Source organism: Amphibalanus amphitrite, unplaced genomic scaffold (genome assembly GCF_019059575.1).
Source record: "Amphibalanus amphitrite isolate SeventyFive unplaced genomic scaffold, NRLGWU_Aamphi_draft 001802F_arrow, whole genome shotgun sequence".
Classification (NCBI taxonomy): domain Eukaryota; kingdom Metazoa; phylum Arthropoda; class Thecostraca; order Balanomorpha; family Balanidae; genus Amphibalanus; species Amphibalanus amphitrite.
The window spans coordinates 14,048-35,531 of record NW_024883295.1 but is presented as its reverse complement, the minus strand read 5'-3'; the positions used below and the strand labels follow the sequence as shown (position 1 = coordinate 35,531).

Here is a 21,484-nt window from a genome sequence, read left to right as displayed (position 1 = left end):
CTTGAGATGGGAGGGACGCCTAGTCAGTTTGGCACAGTTATGGGGCAAAGTCAAGTGAGAACCGTCGTCTTTGAAGTGATCCGGCGAGAAGCGCTGTTAATGTAAATGATAATAGAATATAACTGAAATACAGATGCAACAGATGTGCATTTGCAATGGTGGATAGGATGCGCCACCTAGGTAGCTTGTGACTGTCTCACAAATCATGTGTCGGGAGGGGTCTTGTTTATCTTTATTGTCTCCTAACATTCAGGTAGACAAAAATTCCTGGTAGGGACGGATACCTCACAACGATGCGTACAAGTCCGCCGATTCCTGGAATCAAGCTGGTCACCGGGCGATTTGGCCCGAATTGTGTACACCGGCGGTTTCCCGCACTCTAACCAACACAACACGAGGCTGCGCTTGTCCGCGGCGAGCGAACGCGGTACAAGAGCGCTGAGGTGGGGGGGGGGGGGAGGGCGCTGAGCAAACAGGCGCCTACGAGCAACGGCCCGAGACGAGAGGGTTATCAGGCCGGCCGCGGCGGCGGGCGCGGCGGAACGAGTGCTGTCGGCGGGCGGTCTAGGCGGCGGGTGGGGGACGGCGTGGTACACGGGCCGCCGTCGGCGTCGGACATGACCGTTGCTCTGTCAGCGGCGGAGTGACGTTGACGTGTGACAGGCCTGCGGCTAGAGCGCTGGCATGACGAAGGTTCTGTCGGCGGCGGCATGACAGCCGGGGTTATGGGTAGATGATAGGAGTTGTGGTAACGGCGGGATGGTGGTATGTGACAGAGGGGGTGGGCCTGGCGATTGCCGTGGTAGGTGTGCCCGGTGCCGTTGGCGGCGCGGCGGCGCGGCAGCGGTTAAGACGTACGGGGTGGTCCGGGCGGCGGCCGGGATGGGTAGAACTGGAGTGTCAGCATGGCGGCGGTATGTGGGAGACGTGTCGGTCCGGGCGCTTGGGCTAGACATGATCGTGAACGGTCGGAAGCAGCGTGATAGCAGTACCTACATATATGGCGGACGGACACTCAGTGCGTTAGACATGACAGAAGTGTCAGCGGCGGCGTGGCAGTGGTTCGTGACAGACGGACAGCCTGTGCGGCGGGGATGATAGATGATTGTCCGCAGCGGCGTGACAGTGCCAGGTTGTCGGCAGCGTCGTGACGGCATCGGCGTGGTAGCGGTATGTGACGGATAGGCACAGGCAGCTCGTGCGATGAACCTGACAGGTCGGCCGGTGGCGGTGGCTTGACAGCAGCATATGACAGACGCGGTGACCGTGTAACGGGCATGACCGGCAGCAGCGTGACGGCTCGTGACGTAGCGGCGTAGGTGGCGACCAAGGCGCGATGCGCAGGCGCGCAGCCCCCTGTGCTGAAGATACATTGCCTAACGCAGCGCAAAGGTCCGGCGCCACCTGGGGTCGAACCGGGACACCCTGGCGATAGTCCTAACGGCACACAAACGGAACCGTCACGCTAACCACCACACAACTAGGACGCAGCGTTCTGCGACAGATGAGCGCAAAACAACGAGCGCTGGTGAGGAGGGCGGCGCTAAGCAAACAGACTTACGGCTGGGGGCCACCGGCCCGAAACTGATAGGGTGGCCAGGGGCCGGTCGCGGCGGTGAGCGCGGCGAGACAAGTGCACCAGCTAAGGGGGGACGCCAGTAAACAAACGTGCGGCTGGCGCGGCGGTGGCCGGAGACAGCCCGGTCCCGGTCCAGAGAGGCGCCGCAGTGACTGGCAGGGTGACCAGGGGGATGGGTAGACGGCTCTGACGTCATGGCTGCGTCATGACGTCATGGCTGCGTCATGACGTCATGGTGGACGGTCCGCTGTGGCCAGTCCGACCGGCCACAGCGGTCGCTGCTGTGCGGTGACGGAAGGCTGACGTGGGGACGCAGTGGGCGGAGCTTGGAGGCTGTGTACGGTCCGACCGCACACAGGGCCCGTGAACAGCCCTCAGGCTTAGGTGGAAAATGGCAAACGGGAGAGACGGCCGGCGGTGATAGCGGTGGTGAAGAGCGCGGCGGGCATGACAGTTTGGTATGACATGAAAGATCAGCTGATCTCGGAAATGTCATAGCTAGTTAGTGTTGTTGTTATAGCGAGTTGTTTGTCGTCAGTGTAGGAGAGGGACGCGAGTGTATGAGCAGGGCGAGCGCGATAGAATGGGCACCGGTGGGAAAGGCAGCGCCAAGCAAACAGACTGGCGGCTAGGGGCCGCGGGCGGCGGCCCGGGATGGGAGGGTGGTCAGGCCGGGGTGCGCGCGGCGGGGCGGGGCTGGCGGGAGGGAGGTGCCGCCGGGAGACAAAGGCACGGCCGGCGGCCTCAGGCGGTGGCAGGTGACAGTCCGGCTCGGAGAGACAGCGCGGCGGCCGGCGGGGTGGCCGAGCGGCGGTCGGCGGGGCGGCTGGGCGGCGGGCGGCCGGGCGGCCGGGCGGCGGCCGGCGGGGGGGGAGGGGTTGCCGCGGCGGCGGTCGGCCGGGCGGCGGCCTGCGGGGGGGGGGGGGAAGGGGTTGTCGGGCGGCGGCCGGCGGGGCGGCCAGGCGGCGGGCGGGTCGTGGCAAACGGCAGGACAGCCAGCGGAAGCGTCAGGTGTGACGGTGGGTTGTCGGCGGCGGCATGACAGCGGTGACGACGAACGTAGCGGGCGTGACGGTTGGGTGTGTCAGCGGCGGCGTGACATGTTGGGTGACGGGCGAGGCAGGGGCGGCGGCGGCAAGACCGAGGTCCGGCGGCGGCGTGACGGTGTAAATGACAGACGAACAGTCCGTGTGACAGAAGAGGTAGTCAGCAGCGGCTTGACCACGTATGACAGACGGGACAGGCCGTGCAACGGGCGAGATAGTTGATTGTCAGCGGCGGCGTGACAGCGTATAAGACGGCACAGTTCAGGCGACTGACGATAGAAGCCATGCGAGCGGCGGCGTGACGGCCTAATAGCCGACGGGAAATCTCACCGGCGACGGGTGAGATGGGCGTTATAGTAGGGCAGGGCGGACTAGCCGTCCGAGAAACTCTCATGACATAAACATGGGATGTCAGCTGCGGCGTGACGGCGCGGGACGTGTCGGCGGTAAGACAAGCAAAGGAGCAGTAATCGCCACGTGATCGCCACGGCAGTAATCGACACACAAGTGGAACGTGGACCACTCTGAAATGTTCAACACAACAATACGAGGGGGCGGTAGGTACGCCGGCACGGAGCGCCCGCGGGCCTAAGATTGCTGGTAGTGGGGTCGCTCGTGACAGCCTGGACACAATAGGGAGACGCCAGCAAGCAAAGGCGTGACTTACCGGATGCCCTTTCGCGTGTGGAGCGTCCAATCTCCGGGAGATGATCGCAGTGGCTTGAGCGCGCACGCACGAAAAACATGAGCGGCCGCCGTCGGACGTGCCACTCACGCACTGGAGGCGCCCGGCGGCCGGCGCAGTGTCCTCGCCAGGCCGGGCGGGCCGTATTTGCTTACCCGACCGCTGGCGCTTATCTAGCCTCCTATTGGCGCCCGCACCCTCTGTGGCCGGCTCCCTCATCATGCCGGGCATCTCCAGGAAACGGGGGGCCGGTTGCACCTCTAACGCCAAGCGTTAATGTATTTTGCACGGAACTGACGTGAAAAGACCATCATCATGCGATTATTGGTGACAATGGATGAATGCGTGTTCTGAGTCGCTGTACCTGTAGGGTGACGAGAAATGTTTGGCACATGCCATTTGACGACTTTAATTGTAGTTATATGCAATGAATGAATAAAATGCATCTTCATCAAATGATGTACCTATTGTTGAGATAACCCGCGCCCCGTAGGGGGGGGGGGGCCGAAACGGCCCCCCCTGTCCTTTTCGGTCGATATCTCCTAAACGGCTAGAGATATCGCCACCAAACTTTCAGGACCCCTCCGGGCATAAATTTTACACATTGTGACCAAAAATTTTACCAGAGACTATGATAGGTTGGCCACAAATGACGTCAGAGTGACGTCATGTTCTGTCATTTTCGACCGAAAAAAGACCTTCGCGAGAAGACCTGTCAGGACTACAGCTTTGAAGATACAGAAAAATGATCAGACATAAAAGGTGTAGAATTGACAGGGCTACAAAACTGCTATCTCGAATTTTTGAAATTTTCGAGTTTTGACCCCCAAAAATCAAAAAAGCATTTTTTTTATATATTCGCCAAAAAATCCAAAAAGTTTTTTGAGTTTCGAAAAAAACCGGAATATATGTGATAGTGCCTACCATCTTCTATCTACATACCAAATTTCAGATCGATACCTCGTTTTTTGGCCAAGTTATAGCGAAAAAACTGTTCAAAAATGATGACGTCAAATTTTCAAACTCAATTTTTGGCAATTCTAGAACTCGTAGAGCAAAACGAAGACCACCATTAGACTCCCCGTGACGAGCTGCATCGAATCGATACCCATTTTATGCAAAAATATCAACTTTGAAATTTGACCTAATTTGACCTGACCTTGACCTGACCTTCACAAAAACGTGACCTAGGCTGGCCCCAAAGGCTGCCTAACCCACATAATCGCATTTGTCATGTAAAATGGACCATAAAACATGTATCACACGACACATTCATATTGTGACCCCCGGTGACCTGACCTGGCTGTGACCTGACCTGGTATCAGTGACCTCAGATAGCAAAGTATGTGTTTGACGAACAATGTACCATCGATGGTTTTCAATAAATTACCAATTTACTCGCTTTCACAACACATTTCTTGAATTGCCTGTGAACGGTGAAAATCTGACCTTTGACCTGACCTGTGACGTCATCGGTTTGACCTAGGTCAATGAAATTTGGTCACAAGGTAGTTCCCGGGTGGGGCTATCGAACGCCGTTTGAATTTTGAAAATCGGCCGGTAACTTTCCGAGATCTTAGGGGGGGGGGGGCGAAACGGCCCCCCCCCTACGGGTGGTAGGGTCCGCCGGTAGCCCTACGGGGCGCGGGATAAGGTAACACATTTTTGTATTTGCTCGTGGAATGTGTTAGTGTCAAAATGTAAGATGATGCCTGCCTATAGTTCATTTTAACACATTCGACATTGTTGTTTTGTTGCAACGTCTCCAATTCTGAAAAAATTCACCACCCTGACCCAAATGCCGCTGGACCTGTGCTTTCTCAAGACCCCGGCAAGCCAAAAAGACGATTTAACAAATACCTATCTTTTTCGCCTCCGTTTTGACCTATAAGTGTGTAGTGACTGCACTGACCGATCACTACCCCACAACTTATGCCATTGCCTCGGCCGGCCTCTGACGCAGCAGAAGGCCGGTTCCTGCCTGTAATTATCGGCGACATGCGCGTCCTGCGGGGCCGATCCGGGGCTGATTGGTCCGGTCACCTGTTGCCCGGGGACTGCCTCCCTCCCAGGATGGGCCGGCGACACGCCAAACATCGGCCCAGTTCCTGCCGTCTGACCTATGCCATTACTGCCGCCCACCGCGGGGCGAGCCATCCTGACCGCATACTGGGCGCTTGGCGGGCGACGAAAACAACGGGGAACGACCCTACGCGGCGGGAACACGCTGAGTCACTCAGCGGGAATGGGAGGTGTTTGTTGCACTCCTTGCAATGTGTGTGCAGTATGGAATATGAAGGGAGGGTTGTTACCGGGCGTTGCAGCTGGGTAAGCTAGACTTTTCATGCACAATTAGGTACTTACTTAACCCGGAAAATAAAATTAAAACCAACCAATACCTAAGGCAATTTAAAAAGAACGGTCGGTCATAAAAAAGCTCGCTTTTATGCTTAATTTTATAAACAGACAGCTGATGCTCAAGATTTTGTCCCATAAATCTAATTTGCGCGGAACCTCGCATTGCACACGCATTGAAACCCATTTTTTTCTTTTGTTTATCGATAATGCATGGGCAACTTTTGAAATACCAATCGTATCACGGCACTCATTTATGCATCTCGATAAAACTGATTATTTTACGCGCCTTCTACATCAACTTTATCCTGTGAGCTAATTAAAAACAGCATCTATCAACATCACTACCTCTGCCCGTCTCTCCGCCGCGGCGCTATGGCGTCTCTCGCTACCCGGGGTCAGTGGCCGGACCGCCCCGGGCGATGTACCGTGCAGAGTGCAGACGGCGGCTCAGGCACCGGCAGCTGCGGCGTCACACCGATTGAACTGCCGAGAGTGGTGGGAATCCGAGAGGTGGGGAACTGAAGAGACATGAAGTGACTCGGGTGGTGGATGGTGACAGCGATTAGAGACAGTGAGCAGCATGGTGTCATGCTACATAGCGGCATAGAATGGCCATTTTGTGGCCATGCAGAGTCCTGCTGAGAAGATGGCGACTTCGAGGTGTCACACAGATTGTTTTGGTGCTGTTCCTGGTCCAGTGGCTGATTGTGTGCTTTAGCCAAACAGGTGAGCTGGAAAATGATGACTTTTCTTAGCTTCAGGTAGTAATATCTGTAGCTACCAATCACCATTCACGAATTCAACTGGGCTTCTGATGCGTTAATCCTTCAGGTACGAATGTATAAAAAATATTTTTATTTCTTTATATACAATTAATATACAATTATATTATTAGTATACAATGAATTTCAACGACCACGACTCTATCAATTATATTGCCAATGATAATCCTCGCTGGGCGTAACCCAGCCAGCAATTTGGCTTGGTTCAAGTCTGTTTTGCTCCGGCAACTCCGATATGCCAGAGTTGGGCCGGTGTAAACGGAACGCCATCAGAGCCGGGGTTTGGGTCGATATGGCTCTATTTCGGTTAGCCAGCCTTTGTCTTAGCGCTCCCGCCCAGTTGGTATGGTTTCGGACCGCCAAGTCTGGCCCAAGTCCGGCTCCCTAGTCACGGCTCAAGTCCGGCTTCCTACGGCCAGGACCGGCTGCATCGTAGCTGCTTTGGCTTACTGTGGCTGAAGTACGGTTGAGTTGCGGCACGGCTGAAACGGCTTAAGTCCGGCTGTGGTGCGGGCGAGCTCTGGGATCGTGTGTCAGCTCCAGTAGAGCCCTAGACCTTGCCCGTACTTCAGCCGGAGCAAATGCCGGAGCTAGCCAGAGTAAAACCAGCTACTGCCCAGCCTAGACCAACTTTACTGGCTAAGAAAAGCGAGTCAAAAGGTGGTATTCCCGCCGTTGGGCATTTCAGGCAGCATGATTGTGCATTGTGCAATCCTAAAGACATAGTTTCCATTTTTTTTTTTTACCAGGGGATTCGCCAAATGAATGGAAAACGTTTCAGCCTTCGGGGTTTCGTGGAAGTGTATGCCACGCTTGCTTTGCCTTTGAGCCCACCAACTTAATTCATTTGACCAGGAAAAACTGACAGCGAAGATATTTTCAGGGCTCCTATCGCCCTCCGGGTCCCCGTCGACACCGTCGTTGTCCGTCTGTCGGCGCGTGTACCGTCTGGGCTCGGTCCGGTACCGCGAGGAGGCGGCGCCACCGAACAGCGACACCTGCCTGCCGCCGCCGCTCACCGGGCCGCTGCTGCGCCGCTGTGTGGAGCGGCGCGCCCGGCGCCGCCGCAGGCCCACCTCCATCCTTCTTCTGGGCGACTCGCGTCTGCGGAACCTTTACCAACACCTGGCCCAGGAGCTGGGCGTTCCTACTCCGCCCGAAGACTCCGAGCGCTACCCCGACTGGCAGCGAGGTATCCACTGGACCAACTCTCCGGAGCGCTGGTGTCGGGTGTGCCCGTGGCACTGCTGTCCGCGCGCGGCCGTCGCCGCCGGTGTGGCGCTGCGGTTCGAGTGGCGGCCGTTCTGGACGGATGCCACGGTGACGGAGCTGGAGGCGGCCGCTGAGAGCTGTGAGCGCGGCCACCGCGACTGTCCAGACCTGGTGCTGGTGAACGGGGCGCTCTGGTACATGAAGGCGATGCTGAAGGTGAACGCCTGGAGCGGGGACACTGCGCAGCTTCTGTTGCTCCTGCGCGCGCAGCTGGCACGTGCAGCAGTGGCCCTGACGCGACTGGCTTCTCTGACACGGATGGTATGGAAGCTGGATGAGGGGACGCCATCAGATGTGCACCTGATGGTGCACAGCGCCAGCCCGGCCGAGATCCCCGTGGTGCACAGCCTGGTGTACGACTTAGCGAGGAAGGTGAGCAGTTTGCAAGGGCATTTCCTTATCATGGGAGGTATGTAGACAAAAAAAAAAAAAAAAAAAAACGCTTACCCACCAGTGTTGTTTTTTACGCAGTGAAGAATAACGAAAAGAAACTGCCCTATGTGATTCCACGACATCATTTGTTCCTGTGATCCGTGCCACCCTTAGTGCCCCGTATTGTAGCTCATCCACCTGTTGCAGATTCCTGGTCTGACCGTCTGGTCATCTGCCCTGCCGGAGTCGACGGGGTTCCTCAGACACACCTGCTACTCTATGCAGGGCCGTCAGGACCCCGTTACCTCTGACGACTCGACCCCTGCCGTCCTGGTCAACGGCCGTCCTCAAAACGACCGCGTGAGCAGCAACCACACCTTCATCCGCGAGTGTGGCAAGGAGGCCCTGCACCTCAGTGAGGCAGTTATGTCCAGAGCAGTGCGTACGATGTTTGCCGAAGTTTGCTCGGAGGAGGGTGAGATTGCGATGGAGGGGAGAGAGAAGACCAGAGAGGCCCTTGAGACAAGGTGCTGTTGGGGAAATATATTGGAAGCTACGTAACTACAGCAGCTTGATAACGCGACAGACGACATGGGATAAAACGCTTGGATTTATGATTAAAAACTACTCTTAACGTTATAAGACACAACACAACATGATGAGGTAAACATGAAGAGGTAAATAGTCCCCGAACAACAACAGCGTAAAAGAGAGGTCCTAGTTCACATATATCCTTATGAAATATGATCTTCCAGCCATCTGACGACTTGATCTGACTTTCCATCCATCCATGAAACACTAGCAAACACATGCTCCAAAACCTGTCGAATCTCCCGGCTCGCTCCGCTCAAAATATGCGCATTTTCAGTTGAAAATTGACGAAGCTGAAAGTAACGAAACATGTCACGTTGAAATATTGGACTGAAGCATTTCACAAAGTCAGAGATTGCCTTTTTTACGCAAATAACCCTTACCCTCATCACACCATTTGCACTATACCTACGAGACGTGATCTGAGTACGTTATCATTTGATCTATCGCTACAGATTCACGTTGGCGTATCAGTAGTTTGCTGATTTCCAAGAACGCAATGGTATCTGGCTTCCAGAAAACAAGAAAAATTATCATGACACATTGATATCAATAAAGGGAAATCAATAGAACGACCAATAAATTGGGATTACACAAAGTGCGTTTACAAGAGTACTTTTTATCAACTGACCTGCTCCAGTTGCAGTGCAGTGTTCAAGCTGTCCTTCAGCGCTGCGATGAACCGGGGAAGTAAAAACAGAGCACTGCTGTATCTGCAAAATGGGAAACAAATAGCGCTAAAGTAAAGTCACCTCTATAAGTGATTATTTCTTTTCGTAAATGCTTCATTCAAGCGCTTAGTTAATAAAAGAGCCATATTTTGATAACAACAATAATAAAGTAATGACGAACATTAGGTCATGGGCGATAGGGTTAATTTATATGCATTACCTTTCGACAATTTCTTTAGAATTTTCCCGCATGAAGCTCCAGGCAAGGTCCCCGCCCGCCGGGTTACTGGCCACAGATTTGAAGACCAAGTTGCCGTGCTGCACTCGAAGTCCAGAATCGGGCGTGATCAACCAGCTAAGCAGTCTTGCAGATGGAACCATGGAGGTAAGTAAACACTAGCGAATTCGCTGTGGCTGGATGCTACGATAGGCGTTATCACAAGTGTATTCGCGGCCATTGGGGCGACGTAAGAAAAGAAGAAAACAACTGGCCCCAATAACTTTAAATTATCAGTTAGCATGCACCTTTTCCTTGATATGTAGAGAATTTACCATTAATTGTTAGAGGAAATTGCATTTAAGGTCTTCCATTTATGCTTTTTTCATCGTTTACACAGTATGTTCTTTTACTAAGCTAGAAACACTAATTAGAAATAGTTCCCGCATCATCAAGAACAATAGGGAAGGCTTGAAGTGAATACAATAATCTAAACGGTTTTGTAATCCATGTGAAGACACTTCTAAAATTGCCTGTAGAAATGTTGAAGGCAAAAGTTCAACTTTTTCACAAGACGGATGTCTATAAACCTATTCAACGTGTGACAACTCAGCCGGTATTTCGTCGACTTCAGCCCAGCTTTCCCTAGTGACCGATAGAGGCGCTGCTATCGATGTCCGCCCGTGCCGCCTAACGATGTTTTATACTCAATAGTCGGTATGTTAGCAATTGATCATGTACATGCATTTATCATTGTCTAGATATGGACCAGTGAGTTTCATAACCTCATGGGGCCACATCTTACAAAGAGCTCATAAATCGAAATCGAAAGGTCGAACTACATTTTTACATACAAACATGTTTACATACATGTTTCCCCTTACAAAAGACAAATTTAAGATGTAAGTCCCTAATATCAAAAGATCCGATATCTCGCCCTTAGGATTTATGGTACAGTAATAAAGTTTATTTCTAGATTTCGTATTTTTCATTGCTTACTTATTTATAAGCACGGTTTCCTCAGTGCAGGCGAGTGCCTTCAGCATTTCCTCCTTTTCCGACTCTACGTTGGACTCGTTGAAACGTCTCCAGACGAACTCCCATTCGGTGAGACCTCCGTCGTGCAGAGCCGTGCAGAACACGCTATTGCGGATGTTGGCAGGTACGATACTGTAGAAAAGAAAGCTTAATCAAGTTCTTTCAAACAAGACAAGGATCCGAGCTCAAGCTTCAGTAGCTTATAAGGTAATCCAGCAAATTTGTTTCTTCTTCTCGTTGCAAGCAATTGCTTATAAACACTGAGACTCACATGCCGATCCGCATTGGGAAAATTGATCGCAGATCCAAGATTGACTTTGATTTGTGATATGGCGGCATACCTGGCGTTGTCAGGGTCTTCCATCCAGCGTTTGAACATGTTTACTGCCTTGCTGATACAGTCCGGGTGACCCATGGAACATGCCCAAACGACCACATGATTCCGAGTCAGGTGGTCGATATGTGAGTCACTGGGACGCTCCTCGAACCCGATGCGGGCATACAGAGGACCGATAAGCTTCAACACGAATTTCTGAGGGCAGATGATTCATCAAACGCATTACAACAGAGACCAAGTCATCGACACAATGTTACCGCGAGGATCTTTTTTTGCAAATCGATGTATCGACAACACATGAGTCAATAAATGGGAATTCTTATTGAAGTTAGATGTGCAAATGAGCATTAATATCCTGTCCAGCACCTGGAACGCGCCGTAGCCGGCCGTCCGCCTCAGCTGGGTGTTGAGGAAGCCCAGGTTGTTGAAGGCAGCGTCCCAGGGCAGGAAGTCACGCTCCCGCTCCAGATAGCTGACCAGCGAGAGAGCCGTACTGTAGCTCAGCTGGCCAGCCCGGCCCAGGTCCAGCGCGTCGTCCACCAGCTGCGTGCACCAGGTCAGGTCAGGTCAAGTCAGGTCACAGGCCAGACAAGGTCCAGTCGATCTTAAGTCAACTGTGTGTGAATGAGCTCAAAGGACACTTGCTGACTCCATGCACTTCCTGCACTTCCTCTCCATCAAGGCATGCATGGCACGGGTTGTGCGAACGAGTTAATACACATTATACCGATCGTCTTACTTATCATATAGTTCATTTCTCACTTGCGCTCGGTTGATGACATGGAAAGCGCTGTGATTCTGTTGGAGCTGTCCTGTTATCATTTTCCAGTTTCTTTCATCGTAGTTGACTTTGAAGAAACCCATCTGTTGCACATTCAAAATCATCCAGTCTTCGCCATGGGCAACATCTGAGAGATGATTATGGAAAAGTTATAAATAACAACGACACCCAGGGAAGAAAGATTTTATTTTTTACCAGCTCCAAAAGAAAAAGGATTGTAAAAGTAAAATAGACGAAAAATACTGACAAGTGAAAACACACCTCATTTAATGAAAGTTTCTTCTATTGAAATTTTGTATCGTCATAAAGTTACGCAGCTTGCCCTCTAATGCGCTTGAACATAATGTTCGAACATTACGAAATATTTTCAGACGGTAAAACAGCGAATTGAGTAGGCACTTGGCCGGTGGCAAAGATAATGTTACATCATGTTAGACGACAGAACAGGATAGATAGCCAACAAACTCATTACCATTAATGCTTAATTGACGTTCCTTCTTCATCCAGTGGGAAGGTTGAGTGGTATCGAAGCCGGCCTTGGTTTTGGTCGTGAATGTCAGAGGAATCCACCAAAGATAATCGGTAGAGTTGTCGATCCCGTCTAGCAGAAAACGGTTCTGAAAAAAATACAATTAATTCGTATTTGTGTAAGGAAATGCAAAACAATTGGCTTAACAGAATGCATGAACTTAATGGTGCACAACGCGAGTTTTTCTTTTGAACGTTTTTTAGTGAACATTCCTTCCCTCCTCCTCAGAAAAATCATGGTATGTAGGTATGTGCCTGAGTAAACAACAGTTTATAGGCTATATAACATAGCATTTTCTTTCGATTTCATCCTGACCTGTGTCATCTGCGCCGACCTTTTACCGTAGTTCCTGACCACGGTCACGAGCGGGAATCCCATCTGCAGTGTCCACGTGTCCATGACCTGTTTGACGGTGACGTCATCTGGCAGCGTACCGTCCCGGTGCGCCTGCTCGGTCAGGAAGCGCCACAGGTCGTCCTGGGTCGCCGCACGATACTGCCTTCAAAGACGCAATTCGTACTAAAATACTGCACATCATTTTTGTCTTGTCATGCGAACATTTTCAACGATATTCTCATCTCGTCATCTGCATGCTGGTTGCCAATGCTGGCAAATGATAAAAACAAATCAATTAACGTGCAACGAAAAAGTTGTGAATAACTACTTCAGTTTCATTCAGCATTCCGCAATCCAATTTGATATGATCATTCTAAAATTTCCCACTCACCCAGTTGTAATAATAATTCGTGTTAATTAGCAGTGCATCAACTTACATCGCCCTGAGGTAGTTAGACAAGGCTTCTCGGAGGGTTTCTCTGGTCAACATTTTGTCCAGCATTCTGATAATTGAAGCACCTGAAACATTACAATGAAAGGGAGCGTCGGTTCATCAATAAATTCAACTGTATGTAAATCGGACACATGACACCTACAAGTGACGATGCTTTGTCATCTGTTTATTGGCACACATCGATTGTAAAGTATCCATGACAGTTGCATAGCGACAACTCAAGAAACTCAAGATTACTTTCAAACGATATTTATTTTTAAATTACTTTTAAATACACATAATTGTGTATTTTAAATACACATAATTGTGAAACATTGTGAAACACAGTGATCAAGGTCGTATGTGACCGAAAGCTTTGTGTATTTAAAAGTAATTTAAAAATAAATATCGTTTGAAAGTAATCTTGAGTTTCTTGAGTTTTCGCATCGATTGTAATTTAACGCATACAAATTTAAATCGGTTAGTTATCGTGAACAGGGAACGCAGGTGCTCCCATTGTAGTCACTTCTGCTACACCATCCATTCATCCTTCTCCGCCCAATAAATTGTCCCCGCCATCTAACCTTTTTGATACGATATCTTGTCGAACATCTGGTCGATGTCATCGGAGCTGTTCACGTCGATGGAGACGGGACGAGAGCTGCGCAGGGAGTCAACAGACATAACCTCCTGCGTGACCCGGGTCACCATCTGATCGGGTACCAGCCAGGAGGGCTTCACCTGTAGCGAGACCGGGACACAGGAAGGGAGGTTGTCACTCGATCAGGACATAATTATATTCATGTCAAGGCTGAACCATTTCCATGGTTTTCAGTTGTTGCATCAGGCACACTAGCCGCGCGTCTTTACATCAAAGTGCACTCTGTCGTCGTTTTAATCACCTTGTGCGTTCCGAGCATCTCCACATATCTGGCGAATCCCTCGTTGAGCCAGATATCGTTCCACCAGGCGGGGGTGACCAGGTCCCCGAACCACATGTGGGCCAGCTCGTGGGCCACCACCTGGGTCAGCGCCTGTTTGCTGGCAGCTGAGGTCACCTCCGGGTCGAGCAGCAGTGCCGCCTCGCTGCCCACAAATACACCATGTCGAATGAGCGAACATACAGTGTTTCAATATTTGCGAGCTCGAAGCTTTAAAGGCCCGCTTAGTTATGTAAAGCGTTGTGATAAGCGTTCATGAAAGTTCCGGGCTCTAGGACTATGTTAATTGTTACTGAGGTCAAGTTCACTGTTAACATTCAGCTATTTTTATGTTTGCTTTCCTTGACCTTGCTGTGATAAAGCTGCATCAGTGATTACCAAAGAATCAGCAATTCCTACAAAATTGTGCCTGTAAACATAACTGTATTTTTTTCAGTAGACTGGTATACCTCTGAAATAAACGATTAGGTATATAGGTACAGTTTTTATGCAACCATCTTGTGCATCATCTCCAGTACCCATTTACCTGTATAGGATGAGCCCCCAGTTCTCCATTCCTCTAAAAGGGAAGTCAGGCATGGCTGCCATGTCTTGTTTTGGTAACGGGAAGTCTGTCTTGAAAAAGTCCTCGTAATATTCCAATATGGCGGGACCGATCTTTCCAGCGTACTTGGTCTGCTCCTCAGCTTCTGCACGGGACCAAACTGTGGGAAGGTAATTTTTTATTTATTGTACAAAAAAGAATCATTCGTGAGCCATTTATGAGCCAACGTATTTTCTATGAATGGAGCGAATACGTTTTATCCACATATAGGCCAAGCTCAGTGGTTGAGGTTGGACTGGACGGCAGCGGACGAATCCAGTTTTCGACAGTAGGAGCCCTCCCCCTTGTCCCTCCACCCCATCCCGATAAACCAGTCGCTTGGTAAGGGGTGTAACCGAAAACGATATAATTGTTGCTTTTACACATCATCATTGAAAGAACAGTTGAATCATCTAACACGAGTGATATCTCCCGTTTCCCTCCTTCCACTGACCTCTGAAGCGAGTGTCGCTGAGAGAAGGGTCGGACTCCCTGGCGACCATGTCAGAAACCACAAACGCCACCAGGTAAGTGGACATCGGCATGGATTTCTCGAACGTGTCCCAGACAAAATCTGTCTTCTCCGGACTGTAATCAAGATTGTGATCGGTTAGAGTGCCGTCGGACTTCGGAGAAAGGATGTCTATAATTAATCTATAGGTATGCAATATGCATGGGTGGGTGAGCACGCAATGAACGAGACATATCAAGCAGAGAACATTGACGAAGCTGCTGGAGTGTCTTTACTATTGCGGTAAGCATTTACATTTGTATCATTTGTATCTTCTAAGTTTTTCTTACTTGCCCGACTTCGCGAGAAAAGAGAACCGCCATTGAATTACATGGGTCCGTATCAAAGCGTCCAAAACCGCAGCACCCAAAGTATGCAACATCCAAAACCGCAGCGTCCAAAGTACGCAACGTCCAAAATACGTCCAAAATCGGGTTTATAGGGGGCATTCACAAAGTCCAAAACCGAAACATCCAAAACCGCAACGTCCAAAAACGTATCATCCAAAAAACGCAACATCCAAAGACGCAACATCCAAAGTACGTAACCTCCAAAACCACAACCTCCAAGACAACGACATCCAAGGCACGCAACATCCAAAAACAACCTAACCTAACCTAACCTATCTTAACCTAACCTAGCCTAACCTAACCTATGGATTTTTGCCTATCCCTAACCTAACCTAACCTAACCTAACCTAACCTACTGATTTTTGCCTACCGGGGATAAGGAAACCCAACCTAACCTAACCTAACCTAACCTAACCTAACCTAACCTAACCTAGCCTAACCTAACCTAACCTAACCTAACCCGCGCCCCACTGGGGTCTGTGTATAACACGCCCTACTGGGGGGGGGGGCTATTCATAGCCCCCCTCCTAACTCCGAAACTACTGGGCCGATCGTCAAAATTCAAACGGCGTCTGATAGCCCCGGAAAAACTGTCGAGCGAAACCTAATTTCATTGACCTGGAGGTCACCGATGACGTCACAGGTCAGGTCAAAGTAAAAATTATTAGCACTTTGGCTTGTTCTCATTTTGGGCTCTGGCCGCCGTCTTACAAGTCAGATCAGGCTCATTTTTGGTTTCCACACTCGTGAACAGATGCTCTAGATACCTTGAGGGTACCAAACTTGTACTTTGATTTTCAGGTCAGGGTCAGGTCATCACAGGTCACGAAAATATTATATCATGCGTCGGTCACGTGACACATGTTTTATGGTCCATTTAGGCCATAGATTTCGAATTTGATGTCGTCTGTGTCATTCAAGGTCATTTTGAGTCGAAATTAGCTTAGGTCAGGTCACTTTCAGGTCAAAAAAGGTCAAATTTTGAAGTTGAAATTTTTCAACAAAAAAGGTGTCTATTGGATGCAGTTTGAGCTCAGGAACACGATGGTGCCATTTATATTGGTGTACGATGCCAAATACGTACTGAAAAATTGATTTGAAAAATTAATAATTGTGAATTTTTTGCAATAATGCGTGTAACTTGGCCATTTTTGAAGATATTTAGCTAAAACTTGCTAGAGTTAGTCATAATCATGCGTTCTGTGACATATATTCCGGTTTTTTTCGAAAAGTCAAAATTTTTTTGAAAAAAATATAAAAATATAAATTTTGAATATTATTATATAAAATTTTCAAAATTTTCAAAATTTTGAAAATCCGAGATAGCAGTTTGATAGCGCGGTCAATTCTGAGTTCTTTCATGCAAAGAAATTGGATCTAGCTTGAAAACTGAGCTCTTGGGAGCGATTGCCGTGGTTCAATGTTTTGCGTCGAAATCAGACGAACATGACGTCACTCTGACGTCATTTCCGGCCGACCTATGGTAGCTACGAAGTTCAAATTTTGACACAAGGTGTCAAATTGATGCAGCCGAAGGTACTGAAAGTTTGGCGTCGATTCGTCAAGCGGTTTGGAAGTTATTGCAGAAAAACGGGAGGGGGGGCTATAAATAGCCCCCCCCAGTGGGGCGCGGGCTAACCTAACCTACTGATTTATGCCTACCGGGGATAAGGAAACCTAACCTAGCCTAACCTAACCTAACCTAACGGTTTTGGATGTTGCGTACTTTGGATGTTGCGTACTTTGGATGTTGCGTACTTTGGATGTTGCGTACTTTGGATGATGCGTCCTTGGATGCTGCGTTTTTGGATAATACGTTTTGGATGTTGCGGTTTTGGATGTTTCGGTTTTGGACGCTGTGAATGCTCCCTATATACCCGATTTTGGACGTATTTTGGACGTTGCGTACTTTGGACGCTGCGGTTTTGGATGTTGCGTACTTTGGATGCTGCGGTTTTGGACGCTTTGATGGTCCCCCGAATTACATATGTACCAAATAATGACAACTGCAGGAAACCCCCTCTCACTTTGGCTCTGTGGTGCTCAGCGGCATGTTAGAGATGGCCGTCATGTTTTTATGACGTCCCAGAGTGATCTCAAACGTCGCCTTCAGCGCCGGCTCGTCCAGGCAGGGAAACACCTTCCTGGCATCGGTCGGAGCCATCTGAGTAACCGCCATCCACCTGAGAAGGTCACGGTAAAAGGCGTAGTCAGACTCAGGATAGCTATTGTCAGTGGGATTTTACAAGGACACGATCAGGGCCGACCAGAAAGTTACCACTCCTGATGACTGGGCTCTGTAGCTTGAAGCTCACTGTAAAATACCCTCATGAACTCCCATGACTTACCGTTTTTCTCCCTCCGAAGTGGTGTAGCTGCTGCGGTAAAAGCCGGCCAGCTTGTCGTTGAGGGTGCCGGAGAACATGACGTTGACGCTGTAGTTGTGGCCCGGCACCACCGGCTCCGCCAGCACCACCACCAGAAACTCGCGCTCGACGTCGTGCACCAGCCGAACAACGGGCACCTGCCTGTCGTCGGTCACGTCCGTCACCGCCACGGAGTCGTCGGAGACGATCAGCTGGCTGACGTGCAGCGTGACGTTGTCGCCGGCGGCGTCCGCCCGCAGCGTGACCGTCACCTCGCCGCTGAAGCTGAAGTTGCCCTCCTCGAAGAGCGGCAGCGTGCGCAGCTGGTAGGCCAGCGGCACCAGGTGCCGCGGCAGTCGGATGTCGGGCGCCGGCCGGTCGGCGGCGGTGGTCTCATCGGAGACGACGGGCGCGGCGCGTGCCTCGGAGGGCGCTCCGTCGGCCGGCGTGCCGAGGTGGTGCACCAGCAGGCCGGTGGCCAGCAGACAGGCGGCCAGCAGGAGCAGCAGCAGCAGGCCGCGCCGCCAGGTGAGCAGCACGCCCGAGCGGCGTGTGAAGCTCACCTGGTGAGGCTCCTCGGTCAGCTGCTCGGCCGGCGGCATCGCGACCAGCCGCAGAGACCTGGGGAGATGGAATATATACTAAGGCTACGAAAAGTAGGATTCGGTATCTTATTCTGACACCTAGATGATCGCTATTCATGTCTTTTCAGCAATCAGCTGCAATTCACTCAAACATTCTTGGAAAGAGAACAGAAATGAATGAGTGGTTTGGAAACACTTTTCCCCAGTAGCGGACCGAAATGCTTATCCAAGCCCAGGTATAAAATCCGTCTAGACAAACAATGAGAGGAATAATACATTTTCAGATAAAATATGAAGCGTTCAACTCACCCACGACGGTCCTTGGCCTAAGCGAAGGCACAACGCGATGCCCTCCAGGCTTTATCACACGGTGCTTACCATGCACCAACTGCTGCTCCCCCAGGCTTACTCTACTGCGTCTCCCTCTCGTGGAGACAAGCTCTCTGCTCTCTGCGCCCCATTCGGATGCTGAGCCACGCTCCGTGCCCCGAGGCTGGATCACGCGGAGCGGAGAGGAAGGTTCCCGCCCCGCGACTCAAGGACAGACACAGCCATCCGCCGCATCGTGACGGGGCATCGTAACCGGGGAGCCATTGTGATTGCTGGCTCTCCTCCTGGCCGCCAGAGCGTGGCAAGAAAGATGCATACACAGCGTATGTACATGCAATACAAAATTTATTACAGCTTATAACATGTACGTAACTATCATTGTTCACAATCAGTTCATTGTTAGCAGATTATAGATACTTTCAATTTAAAGATTACACACCTGCAGAAATGCGACATGGCTCTGGTAGTTCTGAGAGTCATTATTTTCGTATTAGTTTGAAGACTGTATAAGTTCACACCGGACTGTTGTCGCATCTTAAGTGTTTGAATCGATCGTTTCTTAAAAAGGGATTGGCTGCGAGACGCTGTAGATTATTTCGGACATACCGTTGCATAACACGTGGATGGAAACGACATAGGCGTCTGAGCGTTACTGACATAAATTTACACATACATCCGCCCCCTGATCTAAACACGTCGAACACACCCAGGCACACCCCATTCCTCTTTGACGAATGAAGAGTAAACATAATAGCGGACCAATTTTGACTCACTATATAACCAACTCTAGCTCAGCTTTCTGGGAAAACTATGATCGAACTGTTAGAGCGATATGTTTAAAGAATTAAACTTTAGATGTGCAGCTGAATTTTGTAATAAATCTGCACCTTGCAACGTCCTTCAATCTATAAACTAGGTATGTAGTCTCCTGAGTTATGTCACGTTAATGCTATAAATGCAGTTCACTAGTTATAAATGCATGTCCCAATCCTTCCCTACCTACACTCTACAGCCTTGCGTATACCACCGCGCCGATGTGAGTACTTACAGGCCCCAACACTCTACCGAGACAGCCCTCATTAACGTCACCGACCGCGCGCTTCACGCAATGGATCAAAGTCAAATCTCGCTTCTCTGCCTCATCGATTTGAGTCGCTGCTTCGATGTCATCGATCATTCCAAATTACTATCCAAGCTGCAGCTTTACTGCATCGACACCTCCTGGTTCTCCAGCTACCTGTCCGGCCATACACAGAGCGTCAGCCTTTCTCCAACACTTATCTCCCAGTCTCGTCCAATTACCAAAGGCGTGTTCCAAGGTTCCTCTCTCGGCCCTCTTCTCTTCACGGTTTTTTCGAACGACCTCAGCCTGCATGCCGCCGGCGCCTGCGTCACGCAGTACGCCGACGACACGCAGGTTCTCGTCTCTGGCAGAAAAAACGCCTTTCCAGCCTTGATCGGTGACATGGAGGCGGCCCTTCAATCCCTGGACGCGTACTTTCGGTCCAATGGACTGAAAGTCAACGAGGCGAAATTTGAGCTCCTCCCTATCGGCACTCGGCAAAATCTACGAAACCTTCCCCCCTTCTCTGTAAAATTTCGGAGTACAGCTCTCCTTCCCGGCTACGAGGCGAAAAATCTTGGTATCACTTTCGACCGTCATCTTTCGTGGGATTCGCACGTATCACAGCTGTCTCGGAAGTGCGTAGGGATCCTGACCGCCATCTCTCACCTACGTCACTACCTACCCCCCGGATCCCTTCCTATCATCGTCTCAGCCCTAGTCTTCTCGCACATCCGCTATGGTTTGGCAGTGTACGGCAACGGTTCTGGCAGAAACATGGCAACCATTCAAAAAATTTTCAACTATGCAGCCCGCATCATTTCTGGAAAGCGTAAATTTGACCACATATCCGCCGTGCGAGAAGACCTGGGCTGGCTGTGTTCCCAAGACCTGGTCGTCCATCACACCCTCACACTGCTTCATAAGGTCCGTCAGACTGGGCAGCCCGAGTCTCTGGCTGCTCGGTTCTTCACGAACCGCGAACGGCCCAACCATGTGCGCAGCACTCGCAGTGACAACCTGCTGAGTCTCCCTGACATACGCGGCACGGCGGCGGGAAAGCGGCAGTTTACATACCGTGCCGCAGAGCTGTACAATGCTCTCCCCGCCGCCTTTACTGATCTGACCGTCACCGAGTTTAGAAACCAGCTGAAACGTCGACTGACGTCTGGTGCGGACGAAGTGTGATATGTATGTATATGTATGTGCATTGTGTTGTGCGCTTTTATCGTGATTTTTAAGCATTTTTTATGTCATAGCATGATGTTCTTTTACCCACTTCATCACCATCTTTTATTGACTCAGTGCCAAGAATAGCCTCTTTGACTTCGGTCATAGATAGGGGACGGCCACTACGAAGTAAATAAATAAATAAATAAATAAATTACAAGTAGACAATGCGTAGATCAGAAGCTGACATCCTCAACTGCCATACATACCTACCTAGACCGAGATACATCCATCCGTGGCCAACATGTCAAACCTCACCTGTGCTGTCCGTAAATCCCGTGTGTGTTCCGCTTGTGCTGAGTACAACACTACACGGCTTGAATATTTGCTGAGTGCAGCAGCGGACTGTATCGTCCTTACAGAGCCGTACGCACCAGACTGACCCCACCACACGAGACACCAGCTGCACAGCCCCGCGGGACCGTCACTGGTGACTGTCTGGTGTCACTGCTGACATGACAACTGACCAGTTGTGTAGACAGCTGTGGGTTAGAAGACA

The 21,484-nt window shown here is 50.4% G+C and overlaps 2 protein-coding genes across 2 annotated transcripts; one reads left to right on the top strand and one right to left on the bottom strand.

Moving 5' to 3' along the window:
• Positions 1-6,162: 6,162 nt before the first annotated feature.
• LOC122375244 lies at positions 6,163-8,698 on the top strand. Its single transcript, XM_043354516.1, has 3 exons — positions 6,163-6,394; positions 7,334-8,094; positions 8,302-8,698. The coding sequence occupies exons 1-3, from the start codon at positions 6,277-6,279 to the stop codon at positions 8,653-8,655; spliced, it is 1,233 nt and encodes a 410-aa protein (XP_043210451.1). The 5' UTR covers positions 6,163-6,276; the 3' UTR covers positions 8,656-8,698.
• On the bottom strand, positions 8,623-21,312 carry LOC122375242 (aminopeptidase N-like). The gene is made up of 17 exons (XM_043354514.1): positions 21,244-21,312; positions 17,761-18,399; positions 17,440-17,595; positions 15,006-15,139; positions 14,495-14,672; positions 13,930-14,113; positions 13,612-13,768; positions 13,032-13,113; positions 12,574-12,757; positions 12,202-12,346; positions 11,711-11,856; positions 11,315-11,491; positions 10,953-11,143; positions 10,573-10,743; positions 9,577-9,720; positions 9,317-9,398; positions 8,623-8,978 (listed from the first exon to the last, which is right to left on the bottom strand). Exons 2-17 carry the CDS (start codon positions 18,378-18,380, stop codon positions 8,829-8,831), a joined length of 2,901 nt encoding a protein of 966 aa, XP_043210449.1. The 5' UTR covers positions 18,381-18,399; positions 21,244-21,312; the 3' UTR covers positions 8,623-8,828.
• Between the last annotated feature and the right edge of the window lie 172 nt (positions 21,313-21,484).

Excerpts from the sequence above, each read along its gene's own strand:
- LOC122375244 (XM_043354516.1), top strand. The coding sequence starts at position 6,277 with ATGGCCATTTTGTGGCCATGCAGAGTCCTGCTGAGAAGATGGCGACTT. Across the intron at positions 6,395-7,333 it reads TGTGTGCTTTAGCCAAACAG|GGCTCCTATCGCCCTCCGGG; the intron begins GTGAGCTGGAAA and ends AGATATTTTCAG. Across the intron at positions 8,095-8,301 it reads TGTACGACTTAGCGAGGAAG|ATTCCTGGTCTGACCGTCTG; the intron begins GTGAGCAGTTTG and ends CACCTGTTGCAG.
- LOC122375242 (XM_043354514.1), bottom strand. The coding sequence starts at position 18,380 with ATGCCGCCGGCCGAGCAGCTGACCGAGGAGCCTCACCAGGTGAGCTTC. Across the intron at positions 14,114-14,494 it reads TGGGGGCTCATCCTATACAG|CGAGGCGGCACTGCTGCTCG; the intron begins GTAAATGGGTAC and ends ATTTGTGGGCAG. Across the intron at positions 11,144-11,314 it reads CCGGCTACGGCGCGTTCCAG|AAATTCGTGTTGAAGCTTAT; the intron begins GTGCTGGACAGG and ends ATCTGCCCTCAG.